This window comes from Podarcis raffonei, chromosome 11 (genome assembly GCF_027172205.1).
Source record: "Podarcis raffonei isolate rPodRaf1 chromosome 11, rPodRaf1.pri, whole genome shotgun sequence".
Lineage (NCBI taxonomy): Eukaryota > Metazoa > Chordata > Lepidosauria > Squamata > Lacertidae > Podarcis > Podarcis raffonei.
The window spans coordinates 26659363-26679843 of record NC_070612.1 but is presented as its reverse complement, the minus strand read 5'-3'; the positions used below and the strand labels follow the sequence as shown (position 1 = coordinate 26679843).

Here is a 20481-nt window from a genome sequence, read left to right as displayed (position 1 = left end):
TTACATTGCATGTCTGTCTTTTAATCAACCAGTGGGAAGTGGTTCTTAGAAGCCACCCTCCAATTCCTGTGAATTCACAGCCCACATATTCAAAAAGTGCTGAGGGGTAGCTTTGTTGACAGAGCACGAGACTCTTAACCTCAGGGTCTTGGGTTCTTTCAGGGCTGGAGTCAGATGCAGGTCAGCAGTCAAGGAAGCAGATCTCTGTTGTTAGTGAAGTTAACTCTTTATTCAAGGAAACAAGCATACGACTCAACCTAATGGTCTTAGCAACACTCCCCAGCAGGTCTTGTTGCCAGAACTGAAGGTCCCTGTCTTCCACACTTCTCCAAGGCTCCTCCTCTCCTGGACAGTCCCAAACTGTGCCTGCACACCTCAGACCTCTGCTCTGTTCTCATTATTCTGTGAGTTCTTGAAGACCAAGGATGAGGGGAGCTTGTTACAGCAGGAGAGGGAGAGTCCTTGGATTCTTGGATCAGTCTCTTGACCCCTCACCTTGGAGTCTGACCTAGGCCCTGTCGCAGGCTCTTCCTGCTCCTAAACCCAGCTGCCCCTTCAGCATCCGGCGCTTCATCCCAATCTCCTCCCTGTGGCCTCCCCTCAGTGTCCCACCCTTGGCTCTGAGCCTTCCTCCTCTGGGATTTCCCTTGTGGGTTCCTCTGCTGGTGCCTCCTATCACCATAGCTGTCAACTTTTCCCTTTTCTTGCGAGGAATCCTATTCGGAATAAGGGAATTTCCCTTTAAAAAAGGGAAACGTTGACAGCTATGTCCTACCATTCCTCTTCATCCAGCCTGACAGGCTCAAGCCCCACGATAGGTGAAGGATCCCTGCAGTTCAGGGAGTTAGACTAGATGACCCTCATGGTCCCTTCTGTGAATCTATGAAATTAGATGCAGCAGTAGCAGCTTATCCACCATGCTATTTGCTAGTGGTGATTCTTATGACTACTGGCCACAATCTTCAAGAGATACTTCTTCACCCCCTGATGGATGTGGTTGCTTGCTTTCATTTTTCAGATTGGCATGATTATCTGACATGCTACTACATCGAAGAGAAATTGATCCTGAATTGTTCTTGGTTACCTCTACCCCATGCAACAGATTCTCTTGTGTATACTGTGTTTTTAAAATGGTAAGTCAAGGGAGAAGGAACTGGGAAATCAACTGCAGTGTGCACCAGAGGTTTGTTTTAAAAAAGAGTTTCAGAGAAAAGATTTTCCTCAAGATCTTAGCAGGTGAGGGGAAGGGTTAAAGGTCCCCTCCATGTTTCCTGTGGTTAGCGTCCCCAACTGATGCAATTATTATTTTTGAGGATTGCCAGCTACCAGCATAGTGTACAAGATTTAGCAGTAAAGGGAGATCAAGATAAAATTGGATGGCAAAATGTAAAGCTTGCTAGAAGGGAATATACTAATGGACATCTAACAGAAGCAAACTATCACAATTAAATGGGTTTCCCTACTTCCCTTCTCCAATAACTATCCTGTTTCAAGCTGAGCCCTTGTAAAACTCATCCTAGAGAGAGCAATGCACCTAAGCAATGCACATGTTAGATCACTGGCAAAGAAACAAAAGCCAATATTCTGTCCTGAACCCCCGGCCTACCTGGCGTCAAGTCCTGCTGGCGTATATATTATGTCAAGTCCAAAGTCCAACAGTCAGGAAACACAGACCAGAGTCAAACCCAAAGCACAGTCCCATAGGGATCCTGGAGCATCCAATGTGAGCTCCATCAACATGGCAGTTGAGTAGCCACAGCACCTCAGCTCTGCCTCCATTTTGTACCTTGCCTGCTGATTACAGCACTTGGGCTTGACAAGGCATGTGACCCTCACCTGTTCCAAGCCTCCTCCAGCTCAGGAGTCACACACCTCCTCCCTGAGCTGACGAGCCCCACCTGGGCCAGTGGCCCTTGCCTGCCGCAGTCTCCCAGGGCACCTCTCCCACTGCTCCCCACGCCTCAGAGCCCGCCTTGTTCATGGAGGTGGGGGCCTCTCTGGCTCTGATGAGGGCTCCTGATCTTCTGGTCCCTGGACACTGAACCCCATCCCCTCGCCATCCTCTGTCATCCTGTGTTTCCACAACCCCAGCCTCTCCCTTCCCATCCCCTCAGTGGGTCCCAGTCACAGCTGCCCCCCTCGTCAGGGTCCTCTTCCTCCTCCCCTTTGTCCTGCCAGTTCATGACACTTCTCATACACATAGAACCAGTCCAAGATAATTCACAAAGTTTCTGTAAGCACACAATGGTTATGTGAGGCCTGAAAGTATTTGTGTACTGAGAGTCGAATATTACACCTGTGTTAATTACATGATAGGGGATTTTAACCTTTTAATTCTGGTGCCAGTGGCTAGTGTTTCTGTCTCGCCCCAGGATGAATAGCAGCATGAGGGAGGGGTATTTTTTTCTGGGGCTACATACCCCTGCCCCCCAACAGTCCCTATTTGGCCAGGACAGCTATGGTTTTCTTCTCTCTGGGAAGAAAGAATACTTGAAGCTAATTTTTGTGGGTTTGCTTTTCTTTGTAGCTTCTAAAATCCCTCTGTAGAAGGCTTCCTTTTTAAAACCCATCTAGAGTCCAGCCCATCTAGACTCTTGCCTTGAGTGGTGTGTCAGTCATTGCCCACAAATATCCACAGCAAGAACTTCCCACTCCTTGTCCATGGTCAATAAGACACAACTACTACTTCTCTCCCTTTCCCAATCCTGAGGGATCTCAAGCATGGGAGGGACGTGCAGGTGGATCTGGTAGCCTCTCTCATCTTTCTCCTCCTTACCAGCCAGCACAAGCAGCATTCAGCATCCTCCAGTAAACAAATAACCAGTATTTAATTTAACCAATAAATAAATAGTTAACAAATACAGCGGTACCTTGGGTTAAGAACTTAATTCATTCTGGAGGTCCGTTCTTAACCTGAAACTGTTCTTAACCTGAGGTACCACTTTAGCTAATGGGGCCTCCCGCTGCCGCTGCACCGCTGACACACGATTTCTGTTCTCATCCTGAGGTAAAGTTCTTAACCTGAGGTACTATTTCTGGGTTAGCGGAGTCTGTAACCTGAAGCGTCTGTAACCTGAAGCATCTGTAACCCGAGTTACCACTGTAAAGGTTTAAACCATGAAACAGAACCATTTTTTAAAAAATCCCTTGCTGCAACTTCAAGCCACACAATTAAGGAAACATGTAGTTAGGCCCTGAGAAGATTGTTCAGGGGAGAGCAGCCACTGTGGGTCACTTGGATAGTGTTGTGTATGGGCTTCACGCAAACGCCAGCAGAAGTGGTGCAAACATTACCTCTTAATGACAGTGTCACTTTTATTAGAACAAACTGTTCCAACTGACCCATAAATAACCTCAGTGCTAACCAGTCCTTTTAAACTTTTCCTCTTTTTTTCTTTTTTGACAATGTGGATGATTCATTCAGAATGCTGGTTTGTGGTTGTGTTTAAGTGAAGGGAGCAGTTGCTTCTTCAGAGACACAAGGGAAATTCTTTCTTTCAGCCCTTTTGCTCTGGCCTAGACTGTCTTGTTTGGGAGTTTTTTGGTTCAGCTTTTCCCCCTGCTGACTAGTGCCATCAAGTGATGCCTGGGAATGTTTTCGTAACAGAGTGAAGAACAAACAGTGAAGTCTCCCTGTATTGCCAAAGTCTCTCTAGAAAGAGTAAATGCTGCATGGCTAACTGGCTTGAGAATTTTCTTTTTAACTGGAATGTCCTCCCAGCAGATGTCAAGGCAATAAGCAACTATCTGACTTTTAGAAGACATCAGAAGGCAACCCTGTGTAGGGATGTTTTTAATGTTTGGTGTTTTATCATGTTTTTAATATTCTATCGGGAGCTGCCCAGAGTGGCTGAGGAAACCCAGCCAGATGGGTGGGGTATAAATTAATAATAATAATAATAATAATAATAATAATAATAATAATAATAATGACATAACTGTTTAAAAAACAACAAACAAACAGATCCACTAAGTATGATCACTGGCTATTATCAATTTTATATATTTTTTAAATGAATCATAGGCAGAACTAGGATTGGCTAAAACAGGGGAAGCATCAGAGATGGAACCTGGACAGATCTGGTAAGCTTAGTATTTTAGCAGCTTTTGAGTAGAAGCTGGAATGATCTGTGTCATGGTGGAACCTAACAATCTGGGAGCTTTCAAAGAGCATTGTGGATATAAGCTGAGGTGCTAAACATGGTGACCATTCATTTCAATGCTGTGTGAGAGAGCATAAAACAAAGACTGCAGTAGAGCAGGGATACTCTCCAGATCCTTTGGATTACAACTCTCATCATCCCTGACCGTTGGCCATGTTGGCAAGGTAGGACTGATGCACGTTACAGTCCAAGAACATCTGAAGGGTACCACATTGACTGCCCTTGATTAGTAGAGAAAATTTAAGGCCCTCTCTCTTGAAACTTGGACGAGGCTCCTTACCTTCAAATCATCCTTTTCCTCCCATTTATAATTTACTGCAAACATCTAATGCATTTCTAAAAATACTTTCATGAAAAGGAGCACAAATATTAATGTAGCATTTTAATGTTCCCAAGAGAAGGCAACTTTTAAAAGAAGATTATTTGGCTGCCAAAAAATTGGTCTTTTGATTGCAGACTTCATTTTGTTTCCTATCTCTCTGTGAATTTGCCACTTATAGATCATCTGCTGTATTAAAACACGGAACGTATTTATGACGCATATTGAGTTTGCTTTATGCTTTCCTTTCCCCTGAAGGAAATTGGAAACAAAACAACACTGTGAAAAGGTGGAAACGACCTTGCCTCTTTTAACAAGAAGAAAGCATCATATTCGCATTCATGCAAACGTGACCATATGGGTATCAGGCCGCTATTCCCACGAGGGATGTGTGACAACAAAGAAAATTTCATTCGTGCCCAGCAAAACAAGTACATTACATTTCTTCCATAGTCTGAAGCTGCAGATTTTATTGTAAAATAGTTCTGGTTTTGTTATTGTATTTTTTTCCTAGGGCAGCGAACATGTTAACCAGCAAATTCCAACACATACAATTCTTTTTCACACTCACAGTTACCAGGCATAATTTTATGCAAGCCTGTCCTCCTACCCAGATACAATTTATGTGGTGAGGCTTCACCACCACATGGGGAAGGACTTTTTCTAAGCCACTGAAAGGATTGAGTATAGCTAGCATGGAGATGAGAATATTAAGCAGGGGTGATATAATAGCAGTCATCATATAACTGGAGGGTATCTGGATTTGTTCACATTGGTGCCCTGAAACACAGCAGGATCCCACCCCTAGCTATGTTTCAAACTGTATTTGCACAGTTGTTCACTTCAGTATGCACAACCTTTTGGGTCTGTCCCCCATTACCACTTACTGTGCATCCAGTTTTTGAATTGGTTTGATGGGTAAACCATATCAAACAGCAGTATTTGACAATACATTACAAGATCGATATGTGTTGCTGCTATAACCTTTGCAGTGGAGCCCATTCAATCACCTCAGGTATAGATCCCTGTGGAACGCCATCCCATCAGATGTCAAGGAAATAAACAACTATCTGACTTTTAGAAGACATCTGAAGGCTGCCCTGTTTAGGGAAGTTTTTAATGTTTGATGTTTTATCTTTTTAAATATTTTGTTGGATGGGGTATAATTTTTTATTATTATTAACTATATTATCATTATTATTACTATTTGTTTTTATTATACTACAATGCTAATTTTAAGACATCCCCATTATAGCATCTGCTAGGGCATCTTATACTGCAACTCCTGCAGCCCCACAGCTGTCAACTTTCAGATTTGAAAATAAGGGATCAGCAGCCGTGAAAATAAGGGATCAGCAGCCTCACCTGTCCCAGGGACAGTCTACGGGATATCTAACAATCTGGGATTAGCAGCGGGAAGCAGCAGGAAACAGCGCTGGAATAAGGGAATTTCCCGCAAAAAAAGGGAAGGTTGACAGCTATGTGCAGCCCAAATGGTGCCAAACGTATTGCTGTGCTTTCCTTTGGACCACATCAGTGAGGCCAAGAGGGGTCTTGTCATCTGGGCAGTCCAGGTCCTCCAGACACACTGCCCAGGCTTGCACCCCAGAGAAGTCACTTTGAAACTGCTTATGCAGCAGTTTGACTTCACCCCTAGAAGTGCACTGCATTGTCTCTCGAGACAGATGAATGCCAACAACAACAAAGTGTGATAAAATGGTGCCCACTGCTAAGGTTATAGTGAATGTGTGCTGAAACCCTGCCCTTTTAAAAAAGATGGGAAAATGGAATAAAAACTCTAAGTGCATCTGCAGCTGCTGAAATTATGTTCTTTTTCTGTTCTGAAAACTGCCAGACTTTCTGTGGTCTTAAAAAAGGTGGAAGAACCCCAGGGAGAATACGGTCTGCTTATGATCAGATTATGGTGTTGTGTGGATGCCCCATTAAAAGTGAACGAAGCATGGCACTTCCACATTAAATGCCAAGTGCGGAAGCAGCCTGTGACTAGGAAAAACTGCATGCAAATTATTTTCTATTTGGTTGTTTTGTTTTTGCATTTTAGAGAAATGTCCTTCACCCTTCAGAATAAGAGCTTATCAGTTGTTCCACAAACTAATAATTATGTGGGACTCACCAAGAGATATACTACAGTATGAACTGCAATACAAGGAAGAAATGCAAGCAACCTCATCCTGGATATCAGTATGTAAATCAATAAGATCTGTATTAGAAAGCTTCTTATGGGCTAATATGGGCTGCCATATGTCTGGATTTTCCCAGACATTGCCGGGATCGCAACAACTTTCATGTTTTCTTTTTTAAAAGTACAACAATTTTGGAGTCTTCCGTAAAAAAAGTCAACAACTTTCTGGGTGTCCTGGTTTTTACTTTTTGAAATATGGCAACCCTATTCTTGTGGGCATTTAGTTTGGCCACTGTGAGAACAGAATACTGGACTAAATAGGCCTTTGGGCCAGATCCAGCACAACTCTTTGTTCTTCACTTTCAGAAAAATCTTAGCACTGACTTCCCCCTGAGTTTCTGTTGCACTTTCAATGTTGCCGAATTCAGACGTTGCAGTGGCTTTCTTACTTTATCTTCCATTTACTGTTCCTACTGCTCATTTTCAGTGGTTAAATTCAGGTGTCAAATTTATGATGCAGATTATGCTGGCCCTTTTGTACAAACGGTGTCAGTTTTTTATTGCTCAATTATTGCTTTGGTTGCAGGATTTGCAACTAATTTTTGCAGTGTCTTTGATATGCCTCCAGCTGCACAGGGATTAATTGAAAGGTTTGGGATACTCCTCTCTAATGAAGGAATTTAAGAAGAGGTTGAAAAGCATGTGTAGAATTCAGCCTGGATTTCATAACCGCGGACATCTCCTTTCTATCCCATTGGCACTGCCCTGCTAAACACTGATTGCCATTTTAATTAAGGCACATGGCCTTTGGGAAGAACTCCAGCAGATAATCTGAGAATTATTAATTGTACTTATTTGCAGGTTCCTATAGAGAATGGGATCTTTAATGCAACTATCTTCAGCGTAAATATATCATCATCATATGTTGCTCGCCTCAGATGTAAACCCCCTGGTAAAAGTTGTTCTGTTTGTGCTTGGAGTGAAGAAATTATGATCCCACATAGTAAGTGCCATGCATATTAATTTAATCATGGGTGTATGTCATTTGTTTGGCTTTGTTTAAGAATGAAATTTTGACTGTAAATATGCTTCTGGGTTTAAATTTCCCATGTTGTTATTTACCAGAGCTTACTGAAAAGCCAACCATTGTGGAAAATGCAACTGAAAAGATAGCACAAGGAAAAATAAGTATCTTTCTTAAATGGAAGGTAATGTATTATATTTTTATGCTACTCTTATTCCTTGGAGCTCAGGCAAAGCCCGATCCACTTATATCCTTACAGCGATCCTATCAGCTAGAATAGACAGGGGTGTTGAGTAGCCCAGAGACAGCCAGGCAACATAATTGCTCAGCAGAGATTTTAACTCCACTTTCAAAATTCTGTCTACTATATCATAGGGTGTCTAGTTTGGACATATTTGATAAGTATTTTAAATTTGTGAAACGAATGTAACTAACAAACAGCTACTCTGTATTGTGGCTACATAAATGACAAGAGCCAGGTCAGATGGAATGATCCAGTCCAACAAATCATCATGTGCCTTGTCTCAGTACCTTCTGGTTTATTTAACCAGTGTTTCTTGTGATGTCTGAATTAGAAATTAGTTTGAGCAGTGCCAAGTAAGATTGGTCAAACCACAGTTTCCTAGTTTGGATATCTGGGAAACTGGTTCAACAGACCAAGGTGTATTGAGTTAAGGCTTGAGAGAAGGGAATGAAGGAGTCCAGAGGACTGCATAGGCACATGGTTGGTTGGTCAACAAACATTACATCTGAACCAAGCCATAGTAAGAGTCAGTAATAATGAAGGCTGTTATGTGATATTTACAAAACAGACAAGAAAATATATACAGAGATAAAATTGATACTGGAATTATATCTATCATCAAAAATTTATGCTTTTATAATTTAGTTTGGTATGAGTTGCAGCTTTCACTGTGCCTGCAATATTTCATGTCATTTTATTTCTGGTGCATAATAACTGTTTAATGCTCATATCTGCTTATATTAGACAACACAAAGCAGGAATACCATTGGTTACAATATAAGCGTCGAAAGAATACCCCACTATTGCCGCCACATACGGACATACCTCAACATAACAGAGAACTGGGTGCATCTGAATCTCTCCATGGCTTATTACAGAATCAAAATATTTGCCTATAATGAAGCAGGAGAATCCCCTCCACTAACATACCTGATTCCAGATTTCACTGCAAAAGCTACGGGTAGAGTATATTTTTCTGTTAAGAAGAATGCATAAAGAAAATATGGTGAAGGACCAAACTTCCCTTTTTTTAGTTTTGAGGCAGCATAAGTGGATTTCAATCAATGTGTTTGCTTGTTACACTATTTCTATCCAACTTACGTATCTGTCTGAACTCACTAAGGACAATGCAGGGCTGGTTTCAATGTGCTTAAACCCATTTGAAGCAGCAGCTTGAGGGCATTTAATTGTGCCATTTGTGGACATCATGTGATGCTGAAACTGTAAGATGAAATAGTGTTTACATGCCAGTGGACTCCCAAGTAGTACATGTGTCGGAATGCCCGTCCAAGAGGGGGTTGGGTTTTCTTAACGCTCTCAGTTATTTTTAATAGTTCCCTTTCCCATTGCAGATTTACCTGGCCAGTTCAACCTATCAAATCAGCAAAATTATTCTGTTATCACCTGGGATCTAAAACACAGTTCAGATTGCATTGTGATCGACTGGGGCACTGGATTAGAAGACATGAAGATTCATGTTTCTACTTGGAAAAATGAGATACGACTAGGTATTAAATCAATTTCTATAAAACTGACAAGCAGGTGTATTTTCATTGTTTGCTTCTAGACACTTAAAATAATCAGGCATAAATAATCTGTTAACTACTTCACTTGGGTTCTGATCATGTTGAACAGCTCATGAACCAGGATAACAACGTAGGAGGGGTGATTCTGGATCAGACCAAAGACCCATTTTGTTCTCACAGGTGGCTATGGGACAGACATGAGCAGAATAGCATTCTCAGACTTATATTCCCCAGTATCTTGTTTTAAGAGGCACTGTACGTCTGACACTTACATAGACATAATAACTTTGCCAACCTTATCCTCTGTTTCATGGTAGCAAATTCCATCGTTTAACTGTGTGTTTTGTAAAATACTTTTCATCTGACCTGAATGGTCAGTCATTGAGCTTTGTTGGAAAACCCCCGATTCTAGCATTAGGAGAGACAAACTTCTCCTTATTCACTTCCTCCATATTCTCAGTGTGTGTCTGCATTTGCACTAGCAGTGCACTGTGCAGTGCAGTGCAGTGTGATTAAGCCCATTGAAAGCAAACTTCATTTATGGCCTTGGAAACCTGCTATGACGTGTGGATCTCCTTTCCTGGGCTATTTATAATTTGATCAGTGGATCTTAATTTCAAAATTGCTAGCTATATTTTAACCAAGAAAACCAGGGCATTATAATAAAACCAGAAACACAAGCACTGTCAGAGCCATCTGTCAAGCAAGCCCAAACAGACTTTGTAGGATTTCAGATTTCCAGCAAATTTTGTAGGTGTAGAAACAAGTTTTCAAACAGAACTGGACAATAGAAAGCAAGTGCAGTTGCTGTGCACCTTCTGTTTCTGTGAAGCTTGCACTGAAATCCTGCATAGTATTGGATGAAATATGCAATGCCAAAGCCAAAGGCACAAACCTCAATGAATCCAAAGGATATCCAGTCACTATTCACTTTCTTTCTTGCTCTGTCCTGCTTTCCCTTTCCATCATCCCAGCCACTAACAACGAATTCCAGTTTCAGTAAAAATACCATCAACAGTGGTTAGATGAAAAACAACAGATATATCAAAAACCCCATACTGTGCCTGCTCATTAGCAAGCCATGGGGGAAAGATTTATACATTTCAGACACAGCAGAACAACAATATACATAGATGAGAAGATTCCCTTTGCCCATAGCCACCTAGTGCCATGAAGTGTACTTACTGTCCTGTCACAGGCTAGATAGCTTTTCCTCATCTTCCTGAAAATGTGTCCTTGCAAAGCGCAATAATAATTCCTTAGCTTGTTGTACGAAGACCATCTGATTTATCTGCAAAGAACCTCTAATTCAGGGACGTTTTGCAGCACTCTCTTTCTGCATATTGATAGGGATCGCACAGGTGATTCTAGCAAACAGATCAATCGGGATTAGCCGTAATGTACCTTGGAAGGCATCTGATCTGAGGTTGCCATCAATTATTCATCCCCTGTTTTCCTTGACCTTCTTTTATTACATGTTCATCCCCTTCAGGTTGCTTTTTTTAAAGCTTCCGGAACAAGAAAAATCCATACTTGAACCATCAGGAGTAAAGTCATTTTCGTTTCCCCACAGCATCTCAACCTTGTAGATGTAGCAAGCTTAGCATATTTTGAAAAGCAAGGCCAACTGCTATATAATGCCATCTGATTTAAACAATTGAACACTCGCATTATCTGAAGGTGGATGGGAATGCACGTATATCCAACAAATTCATGTGCACAGTCTTCTTAGATTCCCGGGTTTCAGGTGTACGTGTGGCAGAATTATGTTATGAATTATACATTTGCAAGTGGCAATGTCTGTGTCTACCATCTAGATGGCCTCCAACCATATAAGTTATATAAAGTAACATTTCATGCATTTGACTGTCAGTGTGAGGATTTCATGAAACGTGAATGGACGCTGGCCAGGACTTACTTCTATGCGGTGGAAGGAGGTATATCTTCGTATTTTTCTAATATAATTTCTTCTTGTTTCTATTCCAATTTTTAATAAGTACTCATAAGGGTTCTACTGCAATGAGTGGACACTAACCTAAGGCAGGGGTAACCAACATGTTGCCCTCCAGATGTTGTGGACTACAACTCCCATCACCCATGAACATTGGCTATGTCGACTAGGTCTTGTGGGAACTGTAGTCCAAAACACCTGGAGAGGGCCATGTTAACTATCCTGATGTAAGTGTATACTCCACACTATAATAGACTTGTTTGGGGCGTTTGATGAAGTTAGTTCCCCAATTTAATCATTATTTAATAATTCAATTATTGTTTAATTATTTTATTTATATCCCCCCCATGTTTCCATAAAACATTATTCTGCTCCATTCTTTTTGAAACATCCTGATATTCCTTCAGTTCTGCTGTATCAGAACTCTGGCAGGAATTTTGGAATGTTGGAAATGGGAGTTTGCATATGGTTTCTCACTGTGAATAAGTGCGGACATCACAATAAATCATGGTTTATTGTTAACACCACAGTCTCATGCATGCTCTCCCCTGGCATGGGTAAGAGGAAAGTTTTCCAGCTTTGACTAACTGCCGTTTAGTGTTACCTTTGAAGCAAACGGTTGACACGCAGGTCTGTTCCTCTATAACATCTAAGTTAGGAGAGGCTGTGTGCATGATCTGGGCATAGTGATAGACTGCATGTTGGCCAGTAAACTGAGCTTGAACCCTGGGGAAATGCAGGCGCTGTAGGTAGGTGGCTCCCATGTCTAGGAGATGGGCCAGTCAGCTGTTCTGAACTGGGTTGCGCTCCCTCGGGAAAAGTATGTTCATAGTTTGGGGATGCCCCTGGAGACACCTTCAACACTGGAGGCCCAGATAACCTCAGTGGCTAGGAGTGCCGTTTACTACCCACAGCTGGGATACCAACTATGGCCATTCTTGCACAGGGATAGTCTGATCACTGTGATTCATGCATTTGGGGCAGACCAAAGCCTTGGTGACCACCAGTCAGTGGGTAAGTCCAAGAGGGCAGCAAATGCATAAAACTAGCTGAGGAAAGTTAGTTTGGGAGGGGGAAAAAGCCTCGACTAATTTGGAGACTCTCTTTTAAGTTCCCAAAAAAGGTCCAGCTAATGTAACCGTTCCAGTTGTGACGAAGCAGTCAGCTGTTGTGAAATGGGATGCCATACCGACAGAAGAGTGCTTAGGATTCCTTCTGGGTTACAGAATTCGCTACACCGAAATCTTGAAAAACCTCTCTGTGGGTAGGTCATTTTGTTGACTGGACGTTATCATTGAAAGATTCGTCATCTAGTTCACACTCAAAGGCAGCATTTTGTTTCTAAATTGAAAAACGTTGGAGGAAATTGCACGTGGCTGGGGCTGATGGGAGTTGTAGTCCAATAATATTTGAAAGATGACAACTTTCCCATCACTGGATCAGAGTAAAAAAATGCCAAAACTGATATAATTAGAGTCACCTAGACTCCTTTATCTATCAACAACAACACATTTACCGTGGCACCTTTGAATGCTCAAAGCACTTCCTTTATTTCTTCAGAGAAATGTCACAACAGTCCTGTAAAGCAGATCATGTACTCTCATTTCCATATTGCAGATGCAGAGTTGAGGCTGAGAGAGAGTGGCTTTCCTAAGGTTCCCTGCTGAGTTCATGGCAGGGACAACAAGATCCATACTGAGAACGTTCTTTCTTCGGTAGTCAGAACAACTAACTATTATAGAAAGTGTTTAATTGCAGAAGCTGGTGGGAAAGAAGTGCTTTCAGCAAACGTTTAAAGGTCAGCATAGAAGGTGCCTGCTGAATTTCTATTGGAAGAGCATTCAACAGGGCTTGGTCTATGATGCTTAAGGCTCAGTTCATGTCTATCTCAAATGAGCCTCACCAACTCATGGAAAAAACCAGTGATGCTCCTACAGATGATCTCAGTGCCTGAACTGGGATAAATTCTGTATATATCTATGCAGAGGTATTGAAATCTTGTATTGGACTCATGATCTGTCATAGCATTTTGATTTCTTCCCTCTTGTGTTGCAGCTGTTACTGTCGGTCCTTCAACTCAGAAGTACCTCATAACGGGACTTACGGCAAAAACTCTCTATAGAGTGCAGACCTCAGGACTCACCAGTAAGGGAGAAGGAGCTCAAAGCCAACCACAAATTTTCACTACCCTGAAATATGGTATTGCAAAGGTTTTAAGAATTTGTTTATTTTTCAGTATAAATATTGCCGGGATGGATAAGTGTCAAACAATTAAAGCAGTAGGTGGCATCTAATCCCACTTCCTCTCATGAATACTGGGGCACCCCATTTTTGCTGAGCACTTAAACTCTCTGCCCCATTCCCAAAGCAACTTCAAGGACTGAGATTACCTCTGTAGCAGATTAGGATGTGGCACAGAGGGCTGGTGGGGGTGGGGGTGTCAGCAGAACAAATAGGTGTCCCCATATAACATAAGCAGAAATGCCACTCACCTCAGCCTAGATGACCATTGAAGTAGCCAGTCCTTCCATTTCTACCTGAATTATTTGTATGGGGGAGTACTGCATTTATTTATGTATTCCTATTAGTATATACCCTCAATTTTAGCATGGAGGAAGTAAGAGCTGCACCCATTTGATTTTTAGCCACAGCAGCCACAAACAAGAGTCAGGCAGGTGTGGTCATAATAAGCGTAAGCCCCCATTCAGCACAAATGGATCCTTGGAAAATATTTCTTCTTCATTTTTAATTGACTAGGACACAATATGAGATGGAAAGGAATAGGCATTTATGCTGACAGAGGGAAGTTGACCCTGAAAAGCTTTCTAGCTAGGGGACATATTTATAATCTCCTCTGTTTCCACTGTTCAGGCTGTGAGTTCCGTTACTTCTGTATCCAAAAATAGCATCGCACACAAGAGAGAGCGATCTGCAAGTCTGGAGGAATCCAAAGGGAGAGACCCCCAAAAAACAGCCCAGTAAAAACTGGGTGTGCTCAGAGGCCAAAGGATGCTGGCTGGCTAGAGTAGGATAGCTATAACACTGAACAGAATCACTTCACCCTGCAAAATTTAGCTTGACATCTCTCTAGAGGCCTCCTTGAAAATTATAAAGGAGGTTCCATTAGCCCTCTGTGCAAATGGTCCAATTGTCAAATGATATTTGTTAAGCTGTTTTCCAATATGTAATCTAAATGAGTGTTGTGAACATTCCAATCATCAGATCCTGGGGAGTTTGAAGGAAGTGTGGCTGGCCTCTGTCTTGGCCTCATGGTGACCATGGCTGCCATTGCCATGCTTTGTTCCCTGATACTTAAAAGGTAAGAGGTTTTCCTTGCCTTGCATATTTTCATCCAGCCTATATTACTTATTAAGCGCAAGTAGGCAACATGGTTAGAGCCAATATTGTCTGATGGTTAGAGTTGGAGCGGGTCTTCCAGGGAGTCATCTACTAAACCTCTGTCAGTTCACTCTCATTATGTTTCCCTTCTATGAAACCACCCTGAGATCTATGGGTATAAGGCAATATACAAATTTAATAAATAAAAAACAAAAATAGAACACTGACCAAAAAGTAACAGTGGCCTACAATACAGGATTGTTTGTGAGAAATATAAAGGTTCTAAAGCACTTGGCATTAGCAAATTATAAACTGCCTATTCCTTAAGGCCATGAAATGTGCAAGTTTATCCGTGAAAATCACCATACTGTGACAGGTAGGAGTAAATTATTTGCTGAGAACAACCTTTGGTCTGGAGATTCAGGTCTGTAAGAGCAAATCGTCTGATGCGTTTAAATATTTTTTAAAATAGTTTACTGAAAGTGTTTTTTTTTTAAAAAAAATGAACATTTAAATAACATTTATAATAAATACATGCCCAAGGGACAGGCTTATTAACTGAGTGTAGTTTTAATCTGTTTTACTGTTTTAACTATTGCATGTTTTGAAGTATGGTTGTGTTTCCCCTGCCTCAATTTATGAAATAAATAAATAAAATAATAGTTCCCAGGATCTTTGCACTCTTTGGCTGGAACACTGGAAACCAGAAGTAGGTTTTACTCCTTAGTGAACAATAGAGAAGATAACTGCCTGCCTTTTTTAAATGTGTAAAGAAAAAAGAAAAGAGCTATAATATAAAGAGCTATAATATATAAAGAAAAGAGCTATAATATATAAAGAGAACTGACCATTTAGGGTGCAGTCTTGGAGAGCATTACAGGAAACAGCAGGTCCAGCTCTTTGTGGGTGGAAAAGGCAATCCTTGGGTAGGGGTGGTCCGTTCTCCTCACTGCCCTTTACCATTCCATGGCTGGTCAGGGAAGGATTTGATTCTGCTGAACGCAAAGCCCCCTTCTTCCCTGGACACCATACTCTCTCCCTTTATTTTTTAAACTTTTTAGATGGAAAAAGCAGAGAGAGATAGGAAGCTAAAAAGCCTCTAGAGCTTAGGAAGAAGTAATAACTCCATCATGGATCCTCTCCCTCATCTCATAGGATTTTTCTGCCTGACAAGGAGAATATTCTTTTGTTCTGAGTGATTATTTGGAATTACTCTGTTTTCTCCTTCAAGCTTAAGAATTGTGTTTTCCTGTTCCCTTTGGGTTTCTTTTCCAAAACCCACCCACCACATAAATGGTTACCCAAAGCAGTTAAGACTGCCCCTTGGCACTTGGTCTTTCAACTGTTCAGGGCACCACACAAAAATCCTGGTACAAATGTTGCAGAAAGGCTGTTGTTGACCCCATTTCTGCCAACTCGGTCCCCTTTCTTTCAAACATTTCTAAACTGCCTTTCATCAAAAATCCCAGAGTGGTTTACAGTTCGTAAATACCAACACAATGAAAGCAATTAATTAAACTTTAACACAGTAAAAACAGTAGCCAAGCAACAGGGTGTATTGATGACCATCAAAGACGTGGGTGAACGTTAAGTGTCTGACCAATATAGACGTCAGAATGGAGCTTGGGCAACTTTTAAGATGTTAATAAATGACTATGCTCTTACAAGCTTAAACAAAATTTGTCCTTGCAGATCAAGAAAGCTATGTTGGCCAGCTGTACCAAATCCAAAATATAGCGCTGCTCTGCTGAGTATGGAGAGAACCACACCAGTGGTATGCAAATACTGTTTTGAAGCGTTACATTACCATTTATTACTACCTACTTCTCTGTATATGTTTCTGTTATAGGTAAGGTAAAAAGGTAAAAAAGAAAAGAAAAAAGAGGTCGCTATTAAAACCAGAGTTATAATGCAATCAAACATCAGACAAGTGCGACATCATCAGGACCCATCTGCTTTTAGAGATAGCATGTCTCTAAACACTAGTTGCTAGGGATCTCTGCCCACTGAATTGGCTTCCTATAGGGACCTGGTTGGGCACCGTGAGAGCAGAATGCTTGACTAGATGGGCCTTTCATCCAGCAGGGCTTTTATTGTGTTTTTATTTCTGGATCATAAATTTGATTTTCCCATGCAGTCACCTACAGGAGTACACACAGAGAAAGGCTATAATAAATGCAGGAAAATACCAGCATGCTGGGGTCATTTTCACATAAGGGTTGATTCCTAACCCATGTGCCATTGCCCAAAGCAATTATAGCTGAACTATTCATTTGCAGCTTTTTATCTGCTGAGTTTATTTAATCGGTATATAAAAGCCTACATTTTTTTAAAAGAAAAATGGTATATGTTGTCTATTGCACTTTGACATCTGATTTTATGCAAAAAGTTAAAATGGTTCAAGCCAGCTCTGCTGTACTGTTTTTAATACTTGATTGGGAGCCGCCCAGAGTGGCTGGGGAAACTCAGCCAGATGGGCAGGGAATGAATGAACGAACGAATGAATAAATATAATAATAATAATAATAATAATAATAATAATAGGCCAACAAGAAGGGGAAGGCGAAACCTAGGCTGCATTGAAGGGGAGAATGGAAGATTAATTCAGTTTGCTTAATATAGTACAGTATATAGGGAGTGAATGAGCTCACCTAGTCCCTACTGGAAAATGTATGGGTGAATGGTATAACGCAGGGGTCAGCAAACCTTTTTAGCAGGGGGCCGGTCCACTGTCCCTCAGAACTTGTGGGGGGGGCAGACTATATTTTGGGGGCGGGGGGAATGAACAAATTCCTATGCCCCACAAATAACCCAGAGATACATTTTAAATAAAAGCACACATTCTACTCATGTAAAAACACGCTTATTCCTGGACCGCCCATGGGCCGGATTTAGAAGGCAATTGGGCTGGATCCGGCCCCTGGGCCTTAGTTTGCCTTCCCACAGTATAATCATATAAGAGTAATACCAGTAGGTAGTCAGGTCATTTTCATCATATGAAAATGCTTTTCATTAAATTTAACTTTGATATGAAAGAATTCATTTACCATTTAGTGCACTTTTCAACGGGGGTCATAGTAAGGAACCAAACAAAACCGTAACAAGACTATGCATTGTCTTATGTTTCAACTGTGTTTTATGTGCAGGTTCTTCTGCGACCCAGTTTACAGACTCCGTCACAAGCATATAATGAAGCCAATGAGCTTTATGTGGTAGATGATGATTCAGAGACACTGTTAAGACAAGGATCCCTTTCTTCAGGCACAGCTACAATGGTTTCCACAGACCATTCTGAAGCAGTTGCAAGGCAAATACTGGACACTACTCTGAAACCTTTGAAAATCCCCGACCAAGTCAGCAGCAGCGAGAAGGGAAAGGTTGGAGTTCACACTGATTATATTGGTGTGGCTGTCAGTCAGAGAGCCATGCAGAAGCTCTCAACACATCTCCCCAAAGGAGCAACCCATCTAGAGAGGACGTTGATCAACAATTCAAGGAGACAACCAGCAGCACACACTGCTCAAAATCCTCTAATGCTAAGTCAGGGGGTGCTTAGTCCAGCAACTTTGTCCTTAGAAAGCAGGTCAAAATTTGAGCAAAATCATCATGAACCACCTTGTTGAGATGAACAGCAATTAAAAGACAGATTCTGGCAGTACGGCATGTCATTTTAGGGGTGAAACTTAACTTTTGCAAGTATATTCAGTGAGGGGTCTAAAAATATGTTATTGGCATGAGGGATTAAAATCTGCTATTGGTTTTGTGATTGGATGTTTAGGTAAGTCTACAAAGTTTGTAGTTTTGATTTTTATGCAATTTTGCAGTGTTCTACACACAAAAATAAGACAAAGTTTAAAATTGGAAATTTCACAAAACATAAAAGATGTCAATATTTTAATGTAGTTATTTACCAAGCAAAACTAAATTATATCCTATCAGTTTAACCAAAATATCTTTTGAATTCCCAAGTCATGTTGCAACTTTTCAGCACCCTTAATTTTTGAAATTTGAAAGTTGGAAAATTCAACACGCCCCATTCTGGCAATCCCTCCAATGTGATTTCTAAAAACAGGCGGCACATAACACTGTTGCATTAAATCCTTTGGGATGTATCTTATGATTACAAATCAGAACATAACTTCTGTTCATACAGATTAATATTTTTTGGGGAGGTGCGAGTGCTCCGAAAGGGTCCTAGAGCCTTCCCATTTCCTTCTAAAACTGTGCGCTAACTAGGCTTTGGGAAGGAGGAGGGAGAACTCTAGGACCCTGTCTAAGCCCTCGTGCCTCCTCCTTTGGGAGAATTATGGTTGGATGGGCTCACTTTTTTTGAGCCACACACAAAGGTACCAAGTGCTTTGCTCTATGTAATGTCCAGCAGCCTGTTGTAGTCTTGTTGCTGAGCAACATGCAGGGCTCAGTGGAGTGGGAAGCCAGCCAATCAGAAGAGTCTCTGAGGTGTACTTGCCTGGGGGCAGAGTCAGCATCTAAAGTCAGGTCCAGGCCTAGGGTTGTGTGAACAGCAATCTGTGTGGCCTGGTGGTCCAGGGTATCTGATGATCATGAGCTCAAGGGCCAAGACAAGCAGGAAGCAGCAAGGAACTACAAGCGTTGCTACCAACCTCTGCCTGCTGCTGGAAGCTGTGCTTAAGAAGGCTGAAGCCAGCTGGTTCTCATCAGTGCCTTCTCCTGTGTGTCCTTGAAGGCTGATCAGCTGCAGGTGGAGTCACTCCACCTTCTCCCCCTTCAGGCTGCTGTTCAGCAGGCAAAGCTGACTCCTGGCCTCCTCATGGTGGTAATTTGCATGCATGTACATTTGCATGTACATTATAATGTGTTCTGTCTTGTGCAATCTGTCTGTGCACTCACATTTTTTATTTTCATGGGGATAGAAGTAGTGTCTGTAAGGATTTGATTAATAAACAATAGGTAAATAAGCAGGTTATGTAAGTAATTTATATAGTGAATATTCATAATTTTCTGTTCATATTTAGCCATTTTGTGTGCTGATTTTACATAGCAGAGAGAAAATAATACAATTCAGAATGAATCAAGTGAACTTATCTGTACAATATAACCAAGCATCTTCACTTTCAAAAAGCGGTGCAGCCCGCAAAATTGCTTCAGCTGCCTCATCTCTCTCTTACCTGTTGCTAAAAGTAGGCTAATTATTTTATTAAGCAGATGCTGCTACCAAACAAATCATAGGCATTCTTCTTTAAAGATGGGAGTTGGCAGATTGTGAGGCAGGGAAAGAGTTTTACTGGTGATGGGCTTCTGGAAACAAGGAGAAAGGTAATATCAACCCCCCCCCCAAAAGCCAAATTAGCAAATTAATTTCTCTTATTTAGCTTGATGATATACACTGTAGAACTCTGTTTATCTTACATTGAGGAAAACTATAGTCAGGATCCTGAATTCTGACCACCTGCTAGACTCAAGATGCTTTAAACAAGTTCCACCAAACTAAGTGGCAAGTTCTTACACAATTTAAGTTAAAAGAATTTTCTTGTAGGCTGGCTAGGAAGTATGCAGTTCAAAACTTGCCCCAGCCCTGAACTCACTATAAGGATTTTCACAGCCTCAGACCGTTACAAATGGGGAATAGCAGCAGCCTTGACAATAAATGTGAGGAACTTGAATTCTATGCATGTTAAATGTTGGCATTACTTTATGTTGATATTTTATCATTTTTAACACACACACTTCCTCAATACTCCAGATTTTTTCATCTTTGCTATCACTGTAAATGCAAAGCACACATGTCAAAAT

At 41.3% G+C, this 20481-nt stretch overlaps 2 protein-coding genes across 3 annotated transcripts; both read left to right on the top strand.

Moving 5' to 3' along the window:
• Positions 1-1021: 1021 nt before the first annotated feature.
• LOC128423687 (interleukin-31 receptor subunit alpha-like) lies at positions 1022-13664 on the top strand. The gene is made up of 10 exons (XM_053409125.1): positions 1022-1133; positions 4741-4913; positions 6545-6684; positions 7487-7628; positions 7751-7833; positions 8638-8854; positions 9246-9401; positions 11237-11356; positions 12482-12634; positions 13426-13664. The coding sequence occupies exons 3-10, from the start codon at positions 6604-6606 to the stop codon at positions 13662-13664; spliced, it is 1191 nt and encodes a 396-aa protein (XP_053265100.1). The 5' UTR covers positions 1022-1133; positions 4741-4913; positions 6545-6603.
• A 369-nt stretch (positions 13665-14033) lies between these two features.
• Positions 14034-18526, top strand: LOC128423300 (uncharacterized). 2 transcript variants are annotated; one of them, XM_053408301.1, is made up of 3 exons: positions 14034-14689; positions 16402-16483; positions 17856-18526. In XM_053408301.1, the coding sequence occupies exons 1-3, from the start codon at positions 14640-14642 to the stop codon at positions 18330-18332; spliced, it is 609 nt and encodes a 202-aa protein (XP_053264276.1). In that variant the 5' UTR covers positions 14034-14639; the 3' UTR covers positions 18333-18526. The 2 variants fall into 2 exon arrangements, with proteins under 2 accessions (XP_053264276.1, XP_053264275.1); XM_053408300.1 differs by lacking the exon at positions 14034-14689 and having other exon boundaries at positions 16318-16483.
• Positions 18527-20481: the final 1955 nt, after the last annotated feature.